At 50.8% G+C, this 25,548-nt stretch overlaps 7 protein-coding genes across 7 annotated transcripts; 3 read left to right on the top strand and 4 right to left on the bottom strand.

Moving 5' to 3' along the window:
* The first annotated feature begins 542 nt into the window (after positions 1-542).
* F4807DRAFT_216216 (MFS general substrate transporter) lies at positions 543-2,496 on the top strand. The gene is made up of 2 exons (XM_047993991.1): positions 543-939; positions 1,012-2,496. The coding sequence occupies exons 1-2, from the start codon at positions 633-635 to the stop codon at positions 2,295-2,297; spliced, it is 1,593 nt and encodes a 530-aa protein (XP_047851346.1). The 5' UTR covers positions 543-632; the 3' UTR covers positions 2,298-2,496.
* On the bottom strand, positions 2,496-4,533 carry F4807DRAFT_216203 (uncharacterized protein). The gene has a single exon (XM_047993990.1). The coding sequence runs from the start codon at positions 4,339-4,341 to the stop codon at positions 2,695-2,697; it is 1,647 nt and encodes a 548-aa protein (XP_047851345.1). The 5' UTR covers positions 4,342-4,533; the 3' UTR covers positions 2,496-2,694.
* A 553-nt stretch (positions 4,534-5,086) lies between these two features.
* F4807DRAFT_437378 (glycosyltransferase family 21 protein) lies at positions 5,087-7,342 on the top strand (the record flags this gene model as incomplete). The annotated part of the gene is made up of 2 exons (XM_047999029.1): positions 5,087-5,457; positions 5,515-7,342. Coding segments are annotated over exons 1-2 (1,627 nt in total), but the record flags the coding sequence as incomplete, so codon positions are not given.
* Positions 7,343-7,863: 521 nt separating this feature from the next.
* Positions 7,864-14,027, bottom strand: F4807DRAFT_216198 (uncharacterized protein). Its single transcript, XM_047993989.1, has 2 exons — positions 13,458-14,027; positions 7,864-13,382 (listed from the first exon to the last, which is right to left on the bottom strand). The coding sequence occupies exons 1-2, from the start codon at positions 13,462-13,464 to the stop codon at positions 8,038-8,040; spliced, it is 5,352 nt and encodes a 1,783-aa protein (XP_047851343.1). The 5' UTR covers positions 13,465-14,027; the 3' UTR covers positions 7,864-8,037.
* Positions 14,028-19,634: 5,607 nt separating this feature from the next.
* F4807DRAFT_437371 (glutamyl-tRNA synthetase) lies at positions 19,635-22,138 on the bottom strand. The gene is made up of 2 exons (XM_047999028.1): positions 21,602-22,138; positions 19,635-21,518 (listed from the first exon to the last, which is right to left on the bottom strand). Exons 1-2 carry the CDS (start codon positions 21,988-21,990, stop codon positions 20,018-20,020), a joined length of 1,890 nt encoding a protein of 629 aa, XP_047851342.1. The 5' UTR covers positions 21,991-22,138; the 3' UTR covers positions 19,635-20,017.
* Positions 22,139-22,355: 217 nt separating this feature from the next.
* On the top strand, positions 22,356-23,496 carry F4807DRAFT_437369 (ribosomal protein L1). Its single transcript, XM_047999027.1, has 2 exons — positions 22,356-22,684; positions 22,767-23,496. Exons 1-2 carry the CDS (start codon positions 22,428-22,430, stop codon positions 23,434-23,436), a joined length of 927 nt encoding a protein of 308 aa, XP_047851341.1. The 5' UTR covers positions 22,356-22,427; the 3' UTR covers positions 23,437-23,496.
* On the bottom strand, positions 23,497-25,037 carry F4807DRAFT_437368 (oligomeric golgi complex component, COG2-domain-containing protein). The gene has a single exon (XM_047999026.1). It carries the CDS (start codon positions 24,427-24,429, stop codon positions 23,563-23,565), a length of 867 nt encoding a protein of 288 aa, XP_047851340.1. The 5' UTR covers positions 24,430-25,037; the 3' UTR covers positions 23,497-23,562.
* Between the last annotated feature and the right edge of the window lie 511 nt (positions 25,038-25,548).

The following is a 25,548-nucleotide window of genomic DNA, read 5'->3' as shown; positions in this document are numbered from 1 at the left end:
ACAAGCTAAGCATGGAGATGGATAATGTAGGTATTTAGAACATTGAAGAGGTGAATTAGACAACTGAATTAGAATATTTGGTTTGAGTATCGCAGAATAGCAGAGTTGGAGAGCATAAAGCTAAGAATGATGTGAAAAGGTAAGAAGATGAGATGATAGAAAAGGGGGACATCCCCAGGTCACATAACCAGGACCCACCAATGAACCAAGCCATTGGGCCACACACAGTCTGTACCATAATTCACTGTACAATCCATACTGTAGATATTGATAAGCTAAAAGCATCCTCCAGTCAGTCTTGGGCAGCCATTTAGGGTTTTGTACATTACAGCGCTGCTGCATGGTGCGACGATCTCCGAAAACGAAAAGTTTTCTTCATTATTATCCTAGAACGGGAACTTATTGCTTGGAAGTAAGTGAGGCTTCCACATATCGTCACGCCGAAGTGTAGGCCGCCGCCATATGACGCGGAGTTAATGCCGTAGGGCTTTGAAAGAATCGACATATAACATTCATATATCTACAATAAAACGACCCGGGATTTCATTCTCGTGAGGATTTGTGTCTGAATCAGCAAGCCCAGCTCACTGTTCAATGAAGATTCTCAGCAATTAATTGAATATTCCTTCACAATGACCATCACCACCTCACCCGACGAAAATGACGTCAACAAGGCCGACGACAGCGACACCAAGCAAGCCTCCGCCTCTGCTAGCGAGGTTACTCCGCTCTTAGCCGCATCGCCCGTAGCCACGACGGCCGACTCCAATGTCGCCTCAGCCGTCGCGGGGGAGGACGAGTCCCTCCTCCCTAAGCCCGATGAGAAGGAATTGCCTAAGTTACAGATCTTACTACTCTGCTACGCGCGGCTCATCGAACCCATTGCTTTCTTCTCCATCTTTCCATATATAAACCAGATGGTGCAGGAGAACGGACAACGTAAGCCCCTCCCCTTCTCCTCATTCCTAATACCTATTATGTATTAGACGTAGCGATTAACCCCTCCACCAGTGGACGAAGCAGACGTAGGCTTCTACGCCGGGCTCATCGAGTCCAACTTCTCGCTAGTCCAGATGCTCGTAATGATGTTCTGGGGCCGAGCCGCCGACCGCTGGGGCCGCAAGCCCGTCCTCGTCGCCTCGCTGATCGGCCTGTCGATCTCCACCTCGCTCTTCGGCCTCTCGCGCACCATCTGGCAGATGAACCTGCTGCGCTCCCTAGCCGGCGTCTTCGCCGGCACCATCGTCACCATCCGGACCATGATCTCCGAGCACAGCACCGCGCGCACCCAGGCCCAGGCCTTCAGCTGGTTCGCGTTCAGCGGGAACCTGGGTATCTTCATAGGCCCCTTGATCGGAGGCGCGCTCGCCGATCCCGCGCACCAGTATCCCCGGGCGTTTGGCGGCGTTAGGTTTTTCGAGGAGTATCCTTACATGTTGTCGTCGATCGTCACTGGGTGTATTGGCCTGACAGCCGCACTTACAAGCGCATTGCTCATCGAAGAGACCCTGAAGAAAGACAAGCGAAGCAACCCCAATCCCAATTCCACCAACGCCGACGACGACAGCGAAGCAACAGCAGGCGCCCCCAGACCCTCCTCACCCAGCACCCTAGACCTACTCAAAGCCCCCGGCGTCAAGATCGTACTGTACAACTACGCGCACGTGATGCTCCTCGGCTTCGCGTACACGGCCATCGTCCCCGTATTCTGGTTCACCAACGTTCAGCTCGGGGGATTCGGCTTCACGCCTCTCCAAATCTCCCTACTCCTCGGCCTAACCGGTCTATCGCAAGCGATATGGCTCCTGCTCATCTTCCCTCCGCTGACGAACCGGCTCGGCACCAACGGCGTGCTGCGAGCCGCGGGGACCGCGTACCCGTTCTTCATGGTCATCATGCCGTTCATGAACCTGATTCTGTACCAGGGCACGCACGCCGCGGAAACTGCGTTCTGGGTCCTTATGCCGATACTACTAGTTCTCGGTTCCGGCGTCAGTATCGCGTTTACCGGAGTTCAACTCGCGCTCAACGACGTCTCGCCCTCGCCGGAGACTCTCGGCACGTTAAACGCGATGGCCCTAACGGTCGCGAGCGGTCTACGCGCTTTCTGCCCTGCGCTCTTCACGAGTTTGTTTGCCGTTAGTGTTAAAAAGCAGCTCCTCTGGGGCTATCTAGTCTGGCTTGTTCTCGCCATTATGGCCGTCGGTTTCACCATTTCGACGCGGTTCTTGCCACCGACTAGCGAGAAGGGCTATGAGCGCGTGGCAGCGGAGTCGGAACGGGAAGGTGATGAGTGAAGAAACTAAAAATGAAAAAGGGCTTGCGAGAAGGCTAGACATCACCATTAGTGTAGGAACTAGAAATGTGTCTTGGCCTAATGTGAGACATGGGCCAGTACAGCTAAAACGAAGACAGCGTCTTGGACAAATATGGGCTAGACTGCATCTTAAAGTGCTGAGTCTCATTTGTGTCTCATTCCCTTGAGACGACCATGTCCCTCGGGGCTTACGTGCACATAGTTTCCAACGGAGCTAGCTGTCGAACTTTACTACAAAGTAATTGTTATTTGTTCATACATGACTTATGGCTATCATGATGTTAGACATGGCCTATTATATCAAGCACTGTATCTATGTATGTACAGACTAGGGCTGCCACCCTACGCATCCATCCCAATGCTAATATTTCAAATACTCAATCCCTATTCCGATTGCTGAGCCATCTCTTCACGATAAATTCCCGGACTTTATACCGCTTCAATATCTCCGTCGCACCAAGACTTTCATCAAATGGAGGTGGTATATCAACGTATGCGAGGACCAAGGTCTTCAAGGCCGTAGTCTGCACACGATTAATAGTATGGAGCCAGTGCCAAGATCTATGGGGAGGTTGACGGCCTCGAATTTTCCACCAATGATTAGTGTAAGCAGGTAAAACAATAACCGCGAATTCGGCATGCGAGAAAACGGGTCCTTTGTTGTACAGCATCCAATCCACGCCAAACTTGATTCCAGGTCGTGTCACCCAACCCAGAGAACGGAAGTGGTGGTAAGCGGCATAATGCATAAGAAAAGGGTCATCCGGTTGAAGATCTGTCAGCCTCGGGGGAATGTAAGATGTCTGACGACAGAGTGTAAACAGTTCCGATGCAGTAAACGGTTTACTAGTCACAGGGTCTAGAACGGCCAAAGCCCCAAGAGCGAAGACAAGGTAGAAGGTTTCCTCGAGGCATAGTTGAAGGTGCTCCTTGTCCACGAGTTGGGTATCCGACTCAGGACGACTCCTGGAATTTCTCGTGTTATCAAGAGGTTCTGGTAAACCGAGCTCTGTTGGTCGGGACACCGGAGAGACTCCATTTGCTAGATTGCCATCTATACTGCCATTTGATTGGGCACTGTGATGAGGATTCGGGGGATCAGACAGCTTGAAGGTTGCTGACTCGACTGTTGGTGAGAATCGCACCGACTTACGTCTTTTGGAATTGGAGGCACCTGTGGGAGTGCGGGGGCGAGACGGATGTCCGTTTGATTCCGGCAATGCCGACACAGTACCATTTTCAGTCGACGATATCTCATGAGCCCTCGCCGTTCCATTACTTGATGGCGATGTGGCGCCATTCAAAGTTGGACCGTTGGGAGTTCCGTTGACACTTTCCAGACCATCCGTGATGGAATCCTGAGCCGACCCAATCGCTAGGCTACTAGAAAATGCGGGCTTCAGGTCGTCCAGGGAATTCGGAAGAGCTAATAACTCCATGGGACCTACCGGAGCAACCCAAGCCTCCAGGAGCTTCGTCCGTTCGATTGCTTCTTGCTCTTTCCTGGCGCGGTCCCATTTCATCATCTTCCGCTCTTCTCTCCTCTGGGTAGTCACGTTTTCAGCGACATTGCCTCCATGTTCGCCCCTTCGAGCCTGTTCTCTTTTGAACCAGTTTGGTTCACTTCGGCTATAATTACCTTTCCCAAAGAAACCTTGTTCCCATAATGCCCGTATCGACTTGGGATCCTTAATGTGAACCGACCGAGTCTCGGGAGACCAGATGCCCTGGTGGATCACTGCGGGTTCACTTGGCGGGGGGTAGACAAGCTGGCTCACCCAAGCGTAGACGGCATGGAATAGTGAAATGGGATTATTTGGATAGAAACTTGGCAGTGGGAATGTGCGAATTGGGGCAGGCAGTGCATATATCTGGTGAAGTGGAACTTTCTTATGGTTAGGGCGATGATTGGTAGTTTTCACTTCCTTCACTTGAGATGAGGTTGATGTGGTTGATTCTACAGAAACGGGAACAGTTTCATGTAGGTTCGAGGTGACGGACACGGTGTTTGGTGTGTCTGCCATGACTGGTGTTCATCATGTCGGCCTACTTTGGCTGTTAGTCAATTGTCTCAAAACTTTTCGTTTTAGAGGATTGAAGCTCAAGTGAGAGGTTTGAGAGAATTGAGAAAATTAAGTCGACCACAAAAATCGAAGAAAATCAAAGACATGACTAAATCGCTCAGATACCGTTGTAGTCTATATTTGGGCACTCATCGAGACTTTGACATCTCTAAGCTCCGAAATAACAAAGTTGTCATCACCGCGATTGGATACAAAAAGTCGTCGTCTCATACTAAAGACTTGAATATTGGGCGAATTGTGACACCGCCCAACCGAAAAGGAAAAGGAGGAGCTTACAATATTGTAAATTTCACCTATTATTTAATTAGGGCCATTCAGTACTCGTCAAGTAGCCTTGACTGAGCTTGTCTCTCGTAGAGGAATATGTAGAAAACTGCGACGTGTGGGAAAATGGTTAGGAAATTTTGTAACAATTGCTAAAGAAAAATTGAATCGAATAATGGATCTCATTCAATTGGATTGTCGGCCCGGGATGATCCGCCTATCCGTATTGTCCGTATCAATTTCAAGATATGTATGCCGTTACCAGGTATATAGAGATAGGAGTGCCTGATATGTAATAAAAAGAACAAGGCGCATCTAATTAGCAGAATTAAGTATGGATAGATGGATAATAATCCCAGCTATGTCATCAGCGTAATTTTCTATTAGCGGGCCTCTCAACGAAACTATTTTCCTCTAGACTAAATCGATAATGCCGAAGTGGATTTATAGACTTGACAACCAACGATGCTTGACATATGATCGTCACTTATCGCGGAATGTTAGTAAATAATAGTGGCCTCTGAAGATGAGGATTTTCTCTATTCTGTCCAACGGCTTCTGTCTCTCTTTTAGTTAAAGCCTCGTATTATTCTTGTCGTAGAATATTCATTCGTTTCGACAACATCGTCTAATTCACCCACCCAGTGTTCCCTCCGAATGTTATACTGTTAGATGTATTGTTTTGTCTTGACATGTTCCAATGTTCTCCTCCATAACAGAGGTTTTAGGCGGCGTCGGCATCCTATGGGGCTTCTTCGTCGTTCTCGTGCAGGCCATCGGAAGTTATAAGATGTAAGCTCGTATGCGTCTATTTCATCTAAACAAATCTCCTAACTTCAATCTCGACAGCTTCCGATACTACTCTTCAGTCCCGCCCAAACCAGTCTCTCCGTACTTGCCGAAAGATGAGGTGCCTCACGTAACTATAATCCGACCTGCCAAAGGCCTTGAGCCTGGCTTATACGAATGTCTCGCCTCCGTCTTTCACCAGTCTTACCCGAAAGACAAGTTGACCATCTACTTCTGCGTATCATCCAAGGAAGATGCTGCGTATCCGGTCATCCGAAAACTTCTCGACAACTACCACGGCTTCGACGCCAAAGTCTTTGTCGAGGCCGAAGACCCTTACCTTCACGGCGACAATGGCCACATAGACAACGTCGGTCCAAACCCGAAGATCCGAAATCTGAGTAGGGCGTATAGAGAAGCTAAAGGAGATATAATATGGCCGCTGGACTGTAATGTTTGGATCGCGAGGGACGTGGCTGGTCGTATGGTCGACAGACTCTGCGGGTACCGACCAGACGGCAAGCAAGCTAAACCTTTCAAATTCGTGCACCAGCTACCTCTAGTCGTGGACACCGTCACCTCTATGAGCAGTTCGAACGCCGAAGGACAGACTCTCCTATCCGGATCATCGGTAACCGGCGGATCCGACGCCGAATCCAACGTCGACGTGCCCACCTCCATCCTCTCCAGGTCCCTAGCCCACGGCGGCGGCAGGCTAGAAGAAATGTTCATGGCGACGACGCACGCCAAATTCTACGGCGCCATCAACACCGTCGGCGTCGCGCCCTGCATCGTAGGCAAGAGCAACATGTTCCGCAAATCGCACCTGGACCGCGTGACCGACCCGGCCCAGAACCCGATCCTGACGGGCAGAGCCGCGACCCTGCCCAAGGGCCTCGACCACTTCTCCCTGTTTATGTGCGAGGATCACGTCATCGGCGACCTGCTGTGGCGGTCCGACCTGCCGGGCTTCGCGAATCACGGCTTGGTCTGGGGCGACCTGGCCATCCAGCCCATGGCCGGCATGTCGGTGCCTGCATACGTCGCGCGCAGGGTGCGATGGCTGCGCGCGCGGAAATGGACCGTGCTATCCGCCACGCTGGTCGAGCACGGCGTCGAGAGCCTCGTGTGCTGCTTCTACGTGTCCTTCGGGCTCACGAGCGTGCCGTGGTTTCACGAAAACCTTGGCGTCCCGCAGACATGGCGCGCCCTGGGGTATCTTTGGCTCGCCGGCGTCGCGGCCTGGATGCTCGTCGACCGCGTCGTATTTAAGAAGCTGCACGCCGGCCAGAGCATCCACGTGGACGAACACACGCCCACCTTCGCCCGCGGCTTCAGCCACGGCGGAGCGGAGAAGCGCCGATTCGGCGAGTGGTTCCTCGCCTGGTTGGGGCGCGAGGTCTTGGCTTTGCCCATCTGGACCTGGGCCGTGTTTCTCGGTGCTACCGTGAATTGGAGGGGCAAGCGGTTTCGGGTTCGATCAGATATGACCGTCGTCTCCATCGATGCCGATGACGAGGAGGAGCAAGGTCTTTTGAACCAAGATGGGCATAGTGGTGGTCGCACATCGACGTCAAGTGCGAGAGGGAAGATAGATTAGACCTATGATACCCCAGCATGAGCCATGGTAATATATAATTCATTGTATCCAACTATGACGGCTGCCTAAGCCTATCATGTGTGATATTCCCCTGGTAAGGCTCCCCTGGTCTTCCCAGCCCACGTGTCTGTGCCTGACGATCTCGTAACAAGGGGGCTTTATATTACGCCTCGCACTGTCTTACCCATCTTGTGGGAAGAGCTTTACAGAAATAACCAGAACGATCAGTGGCTCTCACATGCACGCCTTCACACCAAGTCAAGTCAGCTACTAGCTAGGTATTCACTCAAAAAGGGCAGATATATTAAGAGGTTACAATGCATGTATCTATTGAAAGTCATAAATAAGTTAAATGATCCCTATTTGGTATATCCATCTCGTATGCTGCCGCGCCCTGTCTATATGAGCAAAGTAGAGTAGTAAAGGTATTCGCATTCAGATCCATTCGCATGGCATCCCGTCAAACCCGTAAAACGCGGGCCAAGATTGATTTGAATAATGCAACGCTTACACGAATAAAAATAGTAGTGATACAGCCTGCCGACTTCCAATTCGATGGGTAAATACTTCCCGGCCAGCGAATAATTGCGGGTATGAATATATGTTAGGTATGTTCCCAATTCCGCAAATCCCATGTCATCATATCCTATTCTTTTTACCCTGGTATTTCCTAAGCCCAATATGACTGGAAAAGGCTAAATGGTGTTTGGGTATCGATTTTAAAATTGGAACAGGTGCGGAAAACAAAGAAGAGAAAAGAAAATACTACGCCGAGGTAGTCGTAGAAAAACGAGAGTCAGGGGGGGTATCCAACTGACAATGGGAAATGTGTTGAACATGTGAACGTGTATGTGTGTGTGTATCTTTCTCCCGGTATCCAGCCACTTATGCCTGACAAAAATAATCCGTGAGCGCAAACAGGTTTCATAAAAACGTAGGTAAGACGAGGAGGAATGCGGTAGCAAACGTCAGCGTAGCAATCATCATAGTCCCATCATCTCGTTCTGGCCAAGGAACGTTCTGGCCAACTCGTCTCCGCCACGTTCGGCCTCCTTCATCCAGTGGATAGCGACGCACATCAGAGTCGGGTCGCTCCGAACGTCGCCATCCATGCCCGCGTCTTGCATGCCTGAAGATGCCGGTCCTGCCGCACCTAGACTGCTTCGGCTCCGGTCGGGCGCATGGCGCATGCCACTTCCGGCCTTTGGGCCGAATTTATCCATCACGGCCTGCTTAAATACATCCCGAGGTTTCGACAGAGGTAGCGTGCTTCTCTCCACCAACTCAGGGTTGCTGAGGTTGAAGAGCCCCAGCTCTCGCTGCGCCGTCGGGTTGCCCTCCTTCGCCGCGATCGTCCACATTTTCGCCGCGTCGCGAAGCTCGTGGAGCGGTTGCTTCGGACGTAGCATATCCGGTGATCCGTCAACGCCGCCAGGACGCTTCCTCGAAGGGGTCCAGTAGTTCAAGATCTCATCCGCAACCTCGACCATCGTCGTGAGGACATCTTGCTTAAGCGAAAGTGCTACTACTACAATGTCCCAAAACGCCTTATTACGTTCACCGTCTAAAGTGGAAGGAGAAACAAAAGAGTTAATAAATTGAAGATCGCGAAACAGCGTCTTCGGTCGGATGCCCGCGTCTTTGAATAAGGAACGAAGCACCGTCGCAATCGCATCCGTATTAGCCGCTTCCTTGACAGAAATGATAGAGCGCGTCTCGACGTTCTTGTTCGAGCGAGGCTGGTAAAACATGTACGGCTGAGCGCGCCGTTCTCTAGGGCTCTCAGCGCCGGGCTCATTTGTATCGGCATTCTCAGGCCCGCCAACATCCTCATCAATCGACGCGGATTGGTGCCTCGCGGCCCACCGCGAACGACGTCCGCCGCTAGAGAGAGATGCGGCTATAAGACGCTCTAGTTCAAGTAGAGCATTTAGTTTGGTATATGGATTTGGATGGACGGCGAACATTCCTAAAAGTCTCTGGTATGCCTTCGTATAAGGGAAGTCTGGCGTATCCCTCTTCCTCGAAGATTTTCCACGAGCTGACATCGTGTCGCTCGTAGCAGAGCTGTCGTTGCCTGGCCCGGAAGCACTATCAGGTCTCTCCGGGCCCAGATCCGCCCTGTTCGCTTCTCCCGCTTGCCTGAGGTTACCAAAACTCTTCCTCTTCTCGATCACCCTCTGCTTGGAACTCTTACTCATACGATCCCTCCTTCCTGAAGGCCGTCGCGCTTTCCGTTCTTCGGCGTCCCGGCGCTCAATGCATTCTTGGCCGAGACCTCCAAACCAACCATCTGTCTCGGAGCCGGACGAAAATACAAGGCTACCGAGTTCGGAGAGCAATAGACTGGTGAGCGTTTGTCGTAGATCGGAGAGGAAGCGCTGTTTTCCTTCGGAGAGACGACGCAGGTGGACAGTCTCATTCGAAGATACCGACGCTCCAGATCGGGAAGCGGTGTGGTGAGATGGCAGGGGCTGGTGGTTTGGATGGGACGACGAGAAGGTGCTAGAGAGATTGGTGACACTCGTCGTCGGCGATTGGGCACGCGAGGTTGCCGAGCTGACAGTCGACATCGTAGACTGGAAGGGAGACCAGAAAGTGGATGTCGAATCGATGGCATGGATTGGAGAAGTTCCCCCAAAATAGTCGTGCGCATCGAACGTATCGGACAACGCAGTACTTGCTCGCGAGAAACTGTATCGGTGGTGCGAATCGAGAGACACCTGACTGGTGTTGAACGTAGACAAATTTCTTAGGTCTCGAGCCATCGAGCCCGGACGACGCGTGGGAGATGCGTATCGTCTGTCATGTTCGCTGCTTATTATGCTAGCAGCATCGTCGCCCCACAAGCTCTCTCTATCTCGGCCGCCGCCGCTTCGGGAACCTTCGAATACCTTGCGATCGCGGGAGTACAGCTCGCTAGACCAAAGCACGGGACCATCCACGATGTTCTCGCCGACAAGCTTGGTTACGCAACTGTCGACTTCGCAGCAGAAACGATGTATGCGTTCCTCTCCTTGACACATGTTCGGGTTGCCGAGCTGTTCTAGCCATTTACTAGTTATCTCGGCCTGGGCGTCGCTGAGCTTGTTCGGTCCTCCTTGTTCTTCGCTAGCAGCCAGCAAATCCAACATCTGAGATTCGTTCCGATAGATATATGCGGCAGCCGGCCCTCGAGCCAGCTGAGCTCGGTTGCGCTGAAACGTGCCCCATTTCCTCGGCACGCCCATGATCTTGAGCGCGCTGCAAATATTCCGAGTCTGTTCGTAAGGAGCTGAGTTATGAACGTCCGTCACGTACCACATCTTATCCCTAAGCGCCTTCAGTCGTTTCATCATAGTCTCAATATGGCATTCGTGACGTTCTTGACTCTGCTTCAGCCATACCAACCATGCATCGTATTCTTCGATAGCCGAGGCAGAACGACGGATAGAATCGCGAGGGCCTCGAGAGAATATGTTTAGGAGCGTTGCAAACCCATTCTTACGTAGCGACGGAGACGTTAGAGCATTCAGCTGCTGGAGAGTCTTCCAATAGAGATGCGCCGACACGAAATCAGACTGGATTCGCGATTGCGAAGAGGCGGCGGAGAGCATCTTGATTAGTACCGAAGACTCGTGCTCGCTTGCCGGCTCCTTACCTTCAGCGTGGGGACTTTCGTTGGCAGGTCGCTTCGACTTTTGCTCTTCGCACCTATTGCGGAAAGGGTTGTTGCTGCCCATGGTTCTCCCCGGCGTTATGATTTTATTTTTAGATCGATACTTCTTTAGCCCGGAAGCCCTGTTGCTGAATGTCGTCTTAGTACCGTGATCCTCGAGGCCCAGAGGGATTTCAAAATCTTCGACTAGCTTTAGGACGGAGTCTCGCAATTGATGATAGTCCTTGTCTAGTTCGGGTTTCTCGTCGGGTTCATCATCCTCCGTGTCACTGGTAGTGGAGGAATTCTCCTCCTCGGCTTCGTCATCAGGATCATAAGTCATCTGTAAAGAAAGGCCGTTCCCATCAGCAGAAATGAATATAACAGCCCAACGTTCGGCGCAAGGATGGCATGAACCCGATATCACATCCGAACCTAAGATCTGACCCATCTCGTGCATCGCCAGCCGGAGACGGTAACCGTCGTCTTCGTAATTGTTGTTAGCGGGTCTTTGCCTCGTCCCGTCAGGCACAGGCGGAGAGCGTCTCTGGGGGGTGCCGGCTACTTGATCTTCAAGCAGAGGCTCTCCCGAAGTAGTCCCATCACTGAAAACAGACGACGCGCTCATACTAAGCACGGAGGCGGTGTCAAAGTTACTCCTTGACGTGCCTATCGATATCGGCTGCGAAATGGCAGAGAAGCCTGATATCGAGGGCGCGCCGGACCGAATGCTACTCGAGTGAGCAGATTGCGGCCTACGCTCCGGGTAGAGAGCATTGGCAAGCGTAACAAGGTCAGCCGGGCTGATCACCAGATAGGGATGAACCTCGACGGTCTCTCTCAAGGAAGTGATGGACCTAGCCGGGAGCAGCCTACCAGTCCCCCGGCTCGCCGATGTCTTGAAGCGGCCCATGATATTCTCAATGTGGCCTTTGATCTTGAGAGGGGTAGACACCGGCTTCTGGGGATTTCCACTTGCAAGCATCTCCACAACGTAGTGCTGGGCGAGCGTAGCAACCTGTTTGAGGATCTTCTGGCGGCCGTATTCAGTAATGTGGTATTCGGTCATCATCCCATAGCTCTCCGGGTGGATAACAACAGCAAGCAACCAACTAGAAAAGATCCATTTGTATACAAACCATCTTCGGGTGGTATCGACAAGGTTGCGAGTGCTATCCTTGATCTCCAGCCGACGAAGAATTTCATTTCCAAGTTCGATCACGCCTTCGGGAATGCCCGTCGCGTCTTCATCATCGATGATACCAAAGAGATCGTTGACGGCACGATCGTAGAACTCCTCAGCGGCAATGCTGTCCTTGGTAGTCCAGTCAGAAAGGTTGAACCTCGTTCCATTCTGGTCCTCGGCTCGGTCGAGCAGGAACGCGCCATCCTCGAGTATCTTCATCAGATACCACTCCATGTTAGCGCGTCCCGACCAATCACGCATAGCGGACCAAGCATTGAGAATCGAGATCAAGACCGGCTCACTAGTAGACTTGGTGGAGATCAAGCGAGCAAACGCGGTGGCCCAGATCCCGGTTCGCCGCTTGTCTTCGGCGCTGTCCGGACCGGCCGAGTTAGCAAAGCAGGTGTAAATCAGAGCGGAAAGGGGATCGTGACGCTGGAAAGAAAGCAGCCGCTCAACGGCGTTAGGGGTTTGCCCCGACTGTCTACTAGGGCCGCTGGAATGCCCGCGTCCACCGGAACGACCGTGGTACGGCAAGACAGATTCTATCGGCTCCAACCCCTGATGAAAAGTAGTAAGAGCCTGGAGTTCTGAGGTGTTCAAGGCGCACAGTCGCGTGGCAAGGTAGTCCGGATTTGTCCGAATATTGGTAAGAAAGCTTAGGAAAGTTTCTCTGGCAGAAGCAGAAATGTCATTAAGGAAGGGGACAACGGAAGTTCCGGGACCAACGGTCCCAGCCGTGCTGGGCGGAGGTACCAGGGTCTCGACGGACGCTACCCCCGACGATTGCAAAGACTCCATCTCCGGCTCCAAAAGAGCATAGCGACGGGTTGCGTCGCAGCTATTGCGAACATCATGAATGGCACCAAACAGATTAGCAAAAGCTCTCTTGTCATCATTCCGGAAGCTGTCCGCCAAGTTGCGCAGCGAAGTCTCCCCGCAGCGAGTTAGCCGCGCCGAGAGAGCGGTTGAAATCAAACTCCTCTGAAGGCGAATTCGAGTGTTGGCGCACTTGCGCTCCTGGTACTTGGACAGCCGGACCAAATGGGCAAGCTCTTCGAGAGTGGTACCTTCGGCTTCGATATTCAAGTGGGGATTGGTATATAAGGATACATCAGCCAAGAGAGGTCGCGGAAGCGGACCGGAATCATCTTGGTCTTTCAAAATGGGCTGCAATGGGCTCGACGGAGCAGGCGGGCTAGAGGCCGGGGACGGTGACGGAGGGGGTTTCGGCGACGGGCCTACGGGTTGGTCAATTACCGGTTTCTTCGGCGCACTCGCGCCGGCGCTCGGGTTGGCGCTCGACTGCTGCTTCGAAGTCGCATCGCGAGAAGTCTCGTCGCCGCCGCCGCCAATTCTGCGAACGGATCCCGACGACTCGCGCCGGCGATGCCCCTTCGAAGGGCTTCGGGATCGAAATCGTCGCGGGCGTGACACTTCCGGTCGGGTTTCGGGAGAGGGGGTCGGGGAACGGGAAGAAGGATGGGAGGTGGTCGGAGACGCAGCTATAATCGAAGGCGACTGGTCAGTAACCTGACATACGAAAACGGAGGTCGAGACTTTGGGTTTGGATCCGGCACATCTCATCTTGGTCTTTTTCCGCCCGACTCACGTGGAGAAGAATGTATGCAAACGGGCGATGATAGAGATCGCTGCATGGAGATCATAGTGGGCGCATATGAGGATTAATTCGCAAAGTACGCCTCTCCTTCACCCCAGCACGACCAGCAGCACCCCCCGAAGTTGAGAGCTGCTACGTAGCCACGATGTACACGATTTACTCGATCGTCGTCAAAGTCGTCGATGTGCTTCTATGATATGTCATCTAGACATGAAGCAGCGAAAAACAAGGCTTGGTGTGGCTTGGTATAAGTGAGAGCAGATTTGTCGGCGGATGTTGCGCGGATAGCTCAAGTGGGTTAAGCGTGGGTTTAAGCGTAGGTCAAGTCGGGTAAAGATTAGGAAAGGTATGGATGTCGACGGTTATGGATGGGTGGAAGGGATGTACGGAAGTATGTATATGGTATGCGTGGTCAAGTATGCGAGGTACCTAGGAATAGGTTGATAGGATGACAGGAATGGTAGGGTGGTAGAGACCGTAAGGTAGAGGTTGGGCTTCAAGTAGTAAGAATATAATTAGATAATGACGGAGACGGAGAGCTTTCGGCAAGGGTCTATAATCGATACTAGCTGGGATATAAGCTAGTCCCGTCGCGGTCGCGGTGCGGTTGATCCCAGACCAGCCAGGTCATAAAAAGTGAGTGTAATTATTGGGTAGCGTGAGCTGTATAAGCAAGCATCCTCGGCAGGTATGTAGGTATGGTATGGTACGGTAAGATATATGTTAATCAATAGAGCTCAATAATAAATAAATAATAATTCTCAGCTCTTCTCTTCAGCCACTTTACAACTTGCTTACTTCCCCTTCTTTCGGACGTTCTTGTTTGGCTAACGCCGTTTGTTTTGTCGCCTCGTCGGCTCCGGCAGCCCGGTATATAGTATGTATATAATTCGGAGTAAAAAGGTTAGATGGCGTGTTCCCACTGGATAGTGCCTAGGGAGGGTGTAGTGTGGTAGCAGACAGGTAGTAGCAGACAGAGTAAAAAATGCAGATACGGGCAAAAAAGAAAAGAGAGTGTGAAGGAGAGCGAGAGCGAGAGTAGGTAGAGAAACAACAATATGCAGACAACACCCAGCAGCAGTTGCAGAGACAGATGATGTGTGATGTGTCTTGCCGGCTCTACTTCTTTTGGCTGTCGACCTTAGATAGAAACCTTGTCAAACCTTGTAAACCTTGTCCAGCTGTCGAAGCATCCAGTTACACAACAGCATTTAGTTGTCGCACTGTCGTTGGCCGGCGTGGGGTAAGAACGAGACCGCTTAGTACCGCTTAGTACGGTTTTAGTACGGTTGGCCTGGGCCACTTGTTAGCTGTGTACCGGGGCTGCGTAACTACGTACCGGGGCTGCGAAATATCGCGAAGAAGGAGCGGCATTGGCAGCATCGGGAACCTGACATAAGGCGGATGGGAATGGCGGTGGTAGGTGCCACAAGATAATTCGTGCGGGAGCGGTAACGATTTAGCAAGTACCTCCACTATCGTGGCGTCGCAGTTACCTGCAGTTACTAACCCTAGGTACGGTACTAGGGAAGTAGGTACACCTGATAGAATTGCCGCAATCCAGCCGTGTACAGTAGGTCGGGAATTATCATACGGAGTCCACCCCTCCTTTTTTTTCTTCTTCTCTCCCACCGCCAGCCCCATTGAACATCCATTGCCCCCCTCCGACGTTTGCCAAACATCAATGATTGAGTCAACCATCCAATCGACCAACCACGTTCGAGGACGGTCTAGTCCCTCATCTGGCGGGTGTACAACACACATGAGAGGCGACCATTATGACGATACAACAACACATGCACGCTTCGTCAGGGAGGCAAAGTTCGAGGCCCTTCTTACTGGACAAATCCGGATAAGCCCTAGCAATACGGAAATAATCGTGTTATTGTTAAGATTAGAGATGCCAGATTAACCTACCTAAGGGATTGAGTCCAGCTCCTTGGTTTTTTCCCTCGCTTTTTCCCCTTCGTTCCAGGTTTCAAGGTTATACCGTCCCATCTTTGCCTTATCTCAGCTTTCGCACTCCCCAAGATTCCCCCTGGTCATGTCATACTGCACACAATATCACATATGTGAACGCGAAGCATAGAACTCGAAGTCGAGTCCTTGCCCCGCGGCTACAGGCTTACGCTACGGCTTACAAGCTACACGAAGAAAAAGATAATAATATCATCCTCTTATTCTCTCCTCTCCTATCCTCTCAATCCTCTCTAATCCTCTCCAATCTTCTCCAATCTCCCCGATCTCTCCAATTTCATAGATACATACTTCATCACGATTGCCAATCTTCGGCTCTTCACATCGGACAACAATGCGCAAACGGCGCAAGAAAAAGGAGGGGCTATAACCAATGACCCAAACACATATCGACAAGCAAGTCTTCCAAGAAAATAACCGATCCCTCTTAGGAGAGTGCCGGAGAACAGGAACAGCGGGGAACGGGGAACGGAGAACGGAGGGAAGAGAAATGGAAAGTCGAGAAAAGTTCGTTTCTCGTTCGTTCCTCGTTCAGGTATCTTCCATATCATCCAGAAAAGGTACACTTCGCATGTCGGGATGCAGGAATCCATCATCTCACTCAGCCAGCATATCTCAACCAGCATATCAACCAGCATTGGATACAAACCGCTATTTGGCTATAGCCAGTGGCAGCGGCCGGAGGATAGCCCTGCCGCCCAGTGTGGTCCGGTATAGACCAGTATAGGCCAGTGGCAGAAAACGGCTATCGGCTGAACGTGGTAGGTCTGGTAGGCGAGGGTCGATGAGGGACACGATGAGTTGGCCTTGCATATTGCATTGCTAAGCTTCTTCGCCTTCCATGCCTCTCATGCCTCTTAAATTTCAATCTTACCCAAATCGTCGCTCTGCCCTGGCAGTCCAAGGCTGCATCGCCCGACACGGCGGTCAACGATGCAGATCCCACCGTAGCCTTTTGGATTATTTCCCGCCGGCGGCTCGCTAATTAAAAAAAGTGAAGATATGTCTTGCTAACCTACAGCGGTCGAGGGGAGCCCTTGGAGACCTGCATCTCGCCCAATCCCCGGCCTCCACGCGAGACGGATGCCTGTCGACTCCTGCCAACGCATCCAATTGCCTCCTGCATGCCCACATATTCATTTAACGCGACCACCACGTCCGCTCTTCTTTTCTTTTTGTTTTATGTTTCTATTCTGTATTTTATTTTTATTATTTTATGTTTAAATATTCTAATCCAATCGTCCTCGCACCGGTTGGCTAGCAATACAAATAGTCCGTCGCGGCCTATTCGTGCCCTGCCTTTGAACCATTGGACACAGCTGCAATGCATGATGACCAGCGGCTGATTAACTCGATATCGGGCAACCACAAGAAGGTTTCAGGCATAGTCGTGTTAAGAGTTCCCAATGTAGCCCAACCAAATCCCACCCACGATCCTTCCTAGTCTGGATACACGCGATACCAATCTGTTCAGGTATCCGATTCCCCCTTTCAGCCTTGTACAGATCTCATTGATGCACGTCAGTCGCACCATCCCAGTTTCTAGTGGAGCCTCACGAGAACGCGTTCGTCTGAGCTTAGATCCTGTTATAGAAGATTTCATGTGGGTATACTCCAGCATGTATCTCCAGTATATCTCTAGCGCTGGAGTATACTGTATAGATCTAGCCAACCAACCACCGCTCGCGAAATCTAGTATACGCGCCCCAGATTGGTAACGGAGTCCCAAGGTTCCCGGGTTCATCCAGTCACGCAGGTGGAGTGTACTATCATATAGTCGCGTATAGTCGCAGGTCCGTCCGTAGAATAGACTGTCTTTTCTCGAAATCGGACTATCAACATCGGACTATCACAATCGGCTACGGCTTCCTACAGACAGTCGACTCGAAGCGGCATTAGCTCATGGAAGCCAGTCATCGCTGTACAACATAGCAGGTCCCTCTTACGGGCCGTGACAGACGTGTTTAGGAGCAAATGCGTAAGTATCGACGTCCAAGGACCGACACTCCGGAAAAGCTGCAAAGTGGGACTTTCACCTGCCTAACTGAGAGCTCAACTCTCACTTTTGACTCTTTCGCGCCCACAGGACCCCGATCGTATAGATCCGGGAAAGGTCCACAATCCCCAATTACACGAGAAGCTCAAAGCCGAACCGGCCGAGTATCATCTATGATTCAACAGCACGCTATACGTACACCCCGGATCCGTTGCGAAATCCTGGTGCTGTCACGGCGCATGGCAGAGCAAACCTATAGACTTTAGATAAACTAGAAATTCAGAGCTCTTCACGATACTATGATTATATGCGTACCCCATACAGCCCATACTGCAGCCCCTGACAAATATCAACTTGATTTACACGTATCCTCTTATCCGCCGGCTTCGGTTGCAAGAGTCGATTTGTCCATTCAAACATATCCCGTCTTGGGTAGGTATGGTATCCGCTGGCCTGTACGAGTCAATTGTGAAACTGTAGGGTTCTCTCGTCTTCCACATAGAACATGTAACCAACCGCTGTCAATCCGAGGTTGTGTCACGTTGTCAAATATTGAAGTATAACGGAGGTATTAAGTGTGGAATATGGGTCGAGGTACATGTCTAGTCTAATCTAGTAGTATACGATCTTGTCCGCATAGATGACCTAGGTAGGTATTGGGCAAACATAGGAGTTATTCCTTGTAAGCAAAACGTTCACCGAACGACGAATAGTTGCCAACATCGTCGAATCCACAGCAATATCTATCACCTCTCACAAGGACCGTAACGGGAGAGTCGTTCGCCCAAAACGGGAACACCAGTTGCTCAGCTATGGGTCGTTCTCTAATAGAGCAGTAGAGCTAGGTGACATGTACAAAGGTCCCTTGCTTTAAAACGGGTTGTCCTCGGTGGGCCATCCTTGAGCTGTAATTGAGCTGTACTTCGCCCCGTATTCCGGAGCAGGGCTAACAAAGCTGCTGCGTGATGCGAACCACCGGGGACGGGAGTGGAGAGTGCCGTTCGGGGGTGCTGCTGTCAGGGACTTGGGGACGTATTCGGGAAACGAGAAAGAGGAGACAACGAAGGTTTCCAGATTTTTCCTTTCACGACGCGAGTCCGTGTATCTGGATCTCCCATATCATGGGCGGATCGTGAGGCCATGGGGGTGGAGGCCGCCCAAGGCAGAACTGCGCTTCTGGAAATTCGGCGTTGTTTGGGGGACCCCTTGCGCAGCCCGCTCTGCGATGGATATATCTACTGGAGCCACATCATCACAACGTTAAGAGTCATCTCTCGAGAAATTGACTTGTATGGGCGACCAAGGCTTACTGCCTCGTGTCCGGCACGATCACTCGCAGCCTGTGTCATATCAGTGACTCTTCGAACCTGCTTGTTGCTAAAAGGGGGGCTCAGAGCTTAGGGGGTGTACTGAAGATATTGGTAAATATGTAACCATACTTATGTCCTCGAGCACCAGGTAAACAATGTAAGAATGATGCCCGACTTCAATTGGTGAGCCTTGGCCCTTATCTGGTAATCTACCGATTTGTCTCGAGGCAATCTGGCTGAGTCTTGATTGCGTAGTCGGTCACTAAGGGGCTTGGTCATCAAACATTTTTATAGAACCAATAATGAACCAGTTGATGCTTACTACGATTCTAATAACACGGCTGGACCCAGCTAAGAAACTATTGATAAACCTTCATTATCAAGGATGAGGGGCGTTGGTATAAGTGGGAAGAATACATGGATTGTCCTATAAGGTCGGTGTCCTGGATCAGAGGCTGAGGCCTTATTATAAGAGGCTCAGCCTTAGAGTAACGTAGCATAACCTAACATTTCTAGTTGTACATATATGGTCATATTTATATAGCTCAACGTACTAACCTCGGGTCTAGATGGCTCTTGAATACAACGCTTACTGCATACGTAAGATTAGACAGCTGTCATGATGATATCCCTAATTGTGTTCTATAATAGGTTGTCACGATGACATCTAACGCTTGTGGTAAATGTCTTCGAAACTGCAGTACGACGGGGTTATGTTATTGAGTAATAACTAGGTCCTGATATATGCAATTTACTCAAGCGTACCTATACTCTTAGCTGTATTGTGATGTAGAACCGTGTTAGTTGTAACAATACATATCATTCACAAGTTCCAAGACATTCCACCTTGACATATACCTAGGTAATTAGAGTAATAAGTTTGTTGTCTCTCGAGCTGTTCCGGTTTATATCCAGTAGTCTATAGTCGGGCGTATACTTCTTTTCAGGGATGTTATAATCGTTGTCTATACAAATGACATTTTGGAACTTTGCTAATGTTACCACTATGTAGAAAGCATTGCAAACAATCATGTAGTATTAGCAGTGTCACCACTATTTCATAGCTCAGAATAGTCCTCGATTTAATTTTGTAGTACGAATTTTTGAGTTGATTTTACGGTCACCTCACATACGTAATGACAGCGCAAGCTTAATTGAGCTTATCATCAGATGCTTTTTGATTTTCCTCCGATCATCAAGACCTTATTGAACCGTATGTCGAGTCTAGTTAGGTATCTATTTGTTCTTACCTGTTGGGATGCAGAACAACACGATCTTCTTCTCATCACCCTCGTCGTATCCCTTGTCCACGCGATAGTACCCCCTTCGCTCTAGTTGGATAATATCATCCTTCTTAAGCTTCGACACGCCTTCGTCGCAGAATGCCTCCTCCATCGTAGCCGTCACAGGTGTAAGGAACTTCTCTAAGTCGTCATCCTCCTCGAGCTTATCCTTGGTAATCAGGTAGTCGAAGTCCCAGAGTTCCGCGTCGATGAGCTTCTGTCCTTGCGTTGAGAGCCAGGTTACCTTCTTGTCCGTAGAGCGAACATCTCCCTTCAGGTTTAGCTCGGCTGTGAGACTGCTGATCGGATCACCGCTGGCGACAGATTTCACGAACGCGTTGCCCCATTGCATCAATGTAATCTCCTCGCCGTCTTTGAACAACTTGGCGTCGGCTTGATCCAGTATCAATTCCTTGCTAAAAGCCACCTTCTTCGTTCCGACCTTAGGGTCCTTAGGGTGGAGCGGCTTGTCCTCGGAACGTGGCTCCGCAGGCGCATCGTCTCCCGTGACGGTGACTTTGACGTGGTCCTTCTTGAGAATGGCGGTGTGTCGTGGCGCGACCGGGTCAACAATCTTTTTGTTGGTGGCCCAGAAGCTAGCCCAGTCCATGGATACGACATTTCGGGACGGGCCCTGTCGCAGAATAAAATCGCGAAGCGCAGGGATCGTCATGCCTCGTCTTCGGATACCTCGAATCGTGGGCATCCGCGGGTCATCCCAACCCCAGACCCGGCCGGTATCGACCAATTTCGCCAACTTTCGCTTCGACAAGAAAGTTCGGATGAAGTTCATACGCGCAAAGTCCCACATATACACCTGGCGCAACTTGAGCGTGTCGAGGAACCATTGGAATTGAGGGTTTCGATCGGTATACTCTGTTGACCTCAAGGCATGCGTGACACCCTCTAAGCTGTCGACGACGGGGCATGCCAGATCGTAGGTAGGGTAAATCTTCCACTTAGTACCCGTCCGATGGTGGGGGTCGTTGAGGTTGCATCTGTAGATTACGGGATCGCGCATTGCCTTGTTCGGGTTATCGACGGAGATCTTAGCACGGATGCAGTTCTTCAAGCCCTCCTCCGTGCCGTTCTTCATCTCGTCGAAAATCCGCAAATTCTCCTCGACTGTCCGGTCTCGTCTCTTGGATGCGATACCCTTTCCTCGTTCTTCGCGCATAGTATCCACGTCCGTATCGTCGGCATAGGCGTGACCATCCTTGATAAGGCCCAGGCAGGTATCGTAGAGATGGTCGAAGTAGTCCGAGGTGTAGGTGACGACATCCGGTTTAACCCCCATAAGAGCAAGATCCTCTATGATGGCATCTTGGTATTCCTCCTTCTCCTTGCTCGGGTTAGTATCGTCAAGTCTTAGGCGGAGCGTGCCATTGTACGCTTGGTGGGCGAAATAGTCGCTAAGCAAGGCGGCTTTGGCGTGTCCTATGTGAAGGTATCCCCTGCGCTCATGTTAGAAATGCTGATGCTTATACCCATAATAGACTATAGATTAAATGTATAAGTAATGGCAATGGGCTCTTACGAGGGCTCGGGGAGGAATCGAGTGACAACCCCCTTACTGGTCTCCTGCAAGGCCAAGTTGTAACTTGCTCCTGCTCGACTAGCCTCTTGGACCTTAGTCTTACGCGCCTCGTCGGCGGCCTTGACTTCGGCTTGGATCTCCGGATGGGCTTGCTCGACGTACGTGAACCATCGGTGGAGGTTGGCGTAGGATCCCTTGCGGACGAAAGAGACAGCGACGCGATTGCTCTTGATGGCGACCCAAATCTTGGCGTCAATCTCGCTTAGAGAATATCCGGCAAGGTAAGTCCTTAAGGTCAAATGCTTCTCGAGTCGGATGAGGTGGGGCTCAATCGATTTGAAGTCCCCTCCTAGAGAGGTGGACACGGCGACGAGCTCATCTGCCTTCATCTTGGCAATGTTGAACTATCGTCAAAGTTGTGTGAAGCTTCCTTGTGGAAGTGGTGAGTCAATGTTTTAGCCGTTGGAAATTTGAATTTGTATAAGAGTCAAAAATGAATTGAGTCAACAACCACACCACCGATTTCGTGGCGGGGTCACCCCACTAACCGCGTTACACAGAAAAGATAGAAAAGCTCTTGCATCGTCGGCGGGGTACGTATCTAGGTACCGATTAGATAAAGATAAGATAGTGAATGTGGCTTCTCACAGCATTTCCCTAAGCTGCCAAGGCCCAGGACTGCCTGAGGCCAAAGAGGCTAACTGTGGCTGAGTTGATCTTTACATCCTTGTCCTAAAATTCATATTCTGAATATTGGTTTTTTGAAGCTTCGATTTAGACTGCAGTTCAACAACCCTCGACGGCCACACGATACCCCAGGCATACGATGGCTACGGCGAATCAATGTATCGCTTCGCTGGCGAGGCTGAGTCTTTCGGCGCCTATAAGACCAATCAATGCGACAATACCTAGATTTCTAGCTCCGTCGATAGTCCAGACGCGATGTAAGAGCGCTGGTACTGTCGCTATGCGAGCGCGCGAAAAAGAGAAGCTCAAGAAGAAGAAGAGGCAGCTGCGTTTTAAGGAGTACAAATACGCTACACCAAGCGAGAGCGAGAGGTGGTCTCTATGCGACGCTATGCGGTAATTGGAATTCCCTCCTATCACATAACCTGCGAAGTTGCTTGTCATTCGTCCTTCGTCCTCGATCACTAACGGACTATAGATACCTACGAGCAGTCGAAGTAGGCCGTCCTCCATCATCTGTTACCTACGAAGTCTCTTTGAAAATCAGAACGCCCAAGAACAGCGTCGTGCTTCGGAATCGGATACGTCTGCCATTTCCGGTCAAGAACGACACGCGCATCGCCGTCATCTGCAAGGAGGGTAGCGGAGCGATGGCCGAAGCCCGCGCTAACGGAGCCGTCGCATTTGGAGAAGACTCTTTATACGAGCTCATTAGGACGACCCCGGGAAAGCTGCCGTTTAACCGTCTAATCTGCCACGTCGATTGCGAGGCTTCACTCAAACAGGCCGGCCTCGGTCGAATATTAGGTCCTAAAGGTCTAATGCCTAGTTTAAAGACGAACACCCTCACCAAAAGTGTGCAAGGTCTCATGCACGAAATGGTCGGCGCCGAAACGTATAGGGAGAAGGTTGGCGCGATCCGTATGCCCATAGGGAACATCCAATTTACCCCCAAGATGCTGTCCGAGAACGTCAAGGTGCTTGTGGCGCAAGTGAGGGAGAATATCATAAACATGGAGGACAGGGTTAAGAAGGACTTGATCGAAGTTGTCCTGACTTCTACAAATGGTCCGGGTTTTAGTTTGAGCGGAAGTTTCGCCTCTACCGACGAGAAGATCCAGCCGGAGCACCTGAGTACGGCGATGTAAATATCCATGTTTTACGAATTAGGACCATATTAAGAATTGTACCATACTTAAGAGTCGGGGTGCTTGGGTATCTTGCTATGATATGATTTGCGTATCAACTCGTTAAATGTCGTTGATCTTGTCTAGTCACTTGCTCTTCAATGTCTTGACTGCCTCTGCTTGAGCATCTAGTAGGGAATAGATTCCCATCAGCTTAAGGAGCTTTGCTTGCCCTTTGCCGCCTGCCTGTTTGGCTTCCTTCAACGCGGCGCCAAGGTCTAAGAGGACGGTGTTTCGACACCTTATTAACCTCTCCTCCATTTTCCGCACGAATGGTGTATCTCTCCCTATATCGTCGGCCAACTCATCTATAGTGACGTATTCGTTCGCCAGCTGTGCTAATTTCGCCGAGCTGCTCCCTACCGCCCCGTCTAACTCGTCTCCATCTTCGTCGTCTTCGTCGCTGTCGTCACTGTCAGGTCCTATACTTCCGATCGCTAGCCGACCCTCAAGCGTAGATATCCTCTCATCAAGTTCTAGCATCTTTCTCCCGGTTTCAATCTCGCCTCTCACGCTAGATAAGTCCTGGTTTAAACCTGCAACTTCAGACCCCCTCTCTCGTACTCTGCCCTTGATCTCTTCCACGGCTCGCCGAAATCCTAGCAATGCCACTCGAACATCCTCTACCTTCTCCTCGCCACCTTTCAACTCGTCGCCTAGACTTAGGAAGCTAGTGTAGTTCGAATTGACCAGTTCTAGGAGCTCGGTGCTGATGGCGGCGCTGCGTTCTCGGAGGTCGGATCTGAGGTCTTCGAGCGTCTGATGGCGATTTGCGAGAGAGGAGAGGTATTCTGCCGGGTCGAAGTCTGGGACGAGAAAGTCGGAACGCGGGAGGGCGGTGGGAAAAGGGAGAGGTGCGTCATCTTCGCTATCTGATGAAGAGGAGGAAGAGACCAAGGCGAAGCTGCGGGAGGATACTGGCCTATTCGACGATAATGGCGCGAGAGTGGACATGGTATCGAGTCTTGAGGGGGACAACCGGGGTGAAGTAGAAAGATGTTTAGATTTGATGTCTTATATATCTAGATACCTAGATACCTAGATATGTACCACGGATGTTGTGTTTCTTGTTCTTCAATCTTGTCTTCGCTGCCTCGTTGGATTTTATCCGATAGTATAGAAAGTGACAATTGGCATGTCTTGATATGCAGGCATTAATCTGCTTTCCCCTATTACGAATTAGAAGGTGCTGCAGCCCATAAAAACTTCAAGTCATCAATCTTTGGAGATTGAAACTTATTCCCAAAGCCACAAAAGTGAATCGCGAGTCGCGACAGGGAAGATTCCCTGCACGTCAGTTCCTGGATTGAATGTGGGGTCGAAAGTTACAACTGGTGTTACACCAAAGGTTCACCTTACGCTGCTGACGTAAGTTTATTAATAGCCCGGTCAGCCCCGGTCTCCCATCTTCACCGCAATCGTTTTAGGGCAGTCAAGTAACGCTCCGGTACCGGGGACTTGAAGTGGCTTGAGCTGGTTGGGCCGGTCGAGCTAGAGCAAACTATTCTCCGGCCACACCCGAGCACCAATTCTTTCTCGCCAATTTTCTATTTTCCCTACTGGCTTAGGTCTAACCTAACCATAAGAAGAACAAGAAAACACCACAAGAACCACAATAAGAGGAGCAACAAGGAACAAGGAACAAATAAAAATCAATTTTCGATCCAACCAGCTGCCAATTACTACGAGCAAGAATGAACTCGGCTTCCGACAGGCCCGAGGATGCAGAAATGGATCAATGATACTAGTTTTTCTCCCTCCCTTGCCGAGCCTATCCTATCTGGGGATCCATGTGACGTTTGTCGGCTCAGTCTGGGCGAACGGCGAACGGACTACTATGGGCTGTGTGGGTTACAGGGCCCTGGCATAATCTTATCAATCTGATCAGTGATCTCGAACCACCGTCGTCCATCCGTCTTCTTCCCTTCCCACTTTACTTACATTACCAGATTACATACCTGCGTAACGGTGAACCCTCCGTCCAGAGTCTGAGTCTTTGCATGACCCCCCAAATTCGTCAAACCCCCACCACACGCCGGTACTACCGTGAGGGTTGTCGAACTTGGATGAGGG

The sequence above is a fragment of the Annulohypoxylon truncatum genome, assembly GCF_022578515.1.
Source record: "Annulohypoxylon truncatum strain CBS 140777 unplaced genomic scaffold F4807scaffold_31, whole genome shotgun sequence".
In the NCBI taxonomy this organism is placed as follows: domain Eukaryota; kingdom Fungi; phylum Ascomycota; class Sordariomycetes; order Xylariales; family Hypoxylaceae; genus Annulohypoxylon; species Annulohypoxylon truncatum.
The sequence above is the reverse complement of the archived record's forward strand: the minus strand, read 5'-3'. Positions and strand labels throughout refer to the sequence as shown.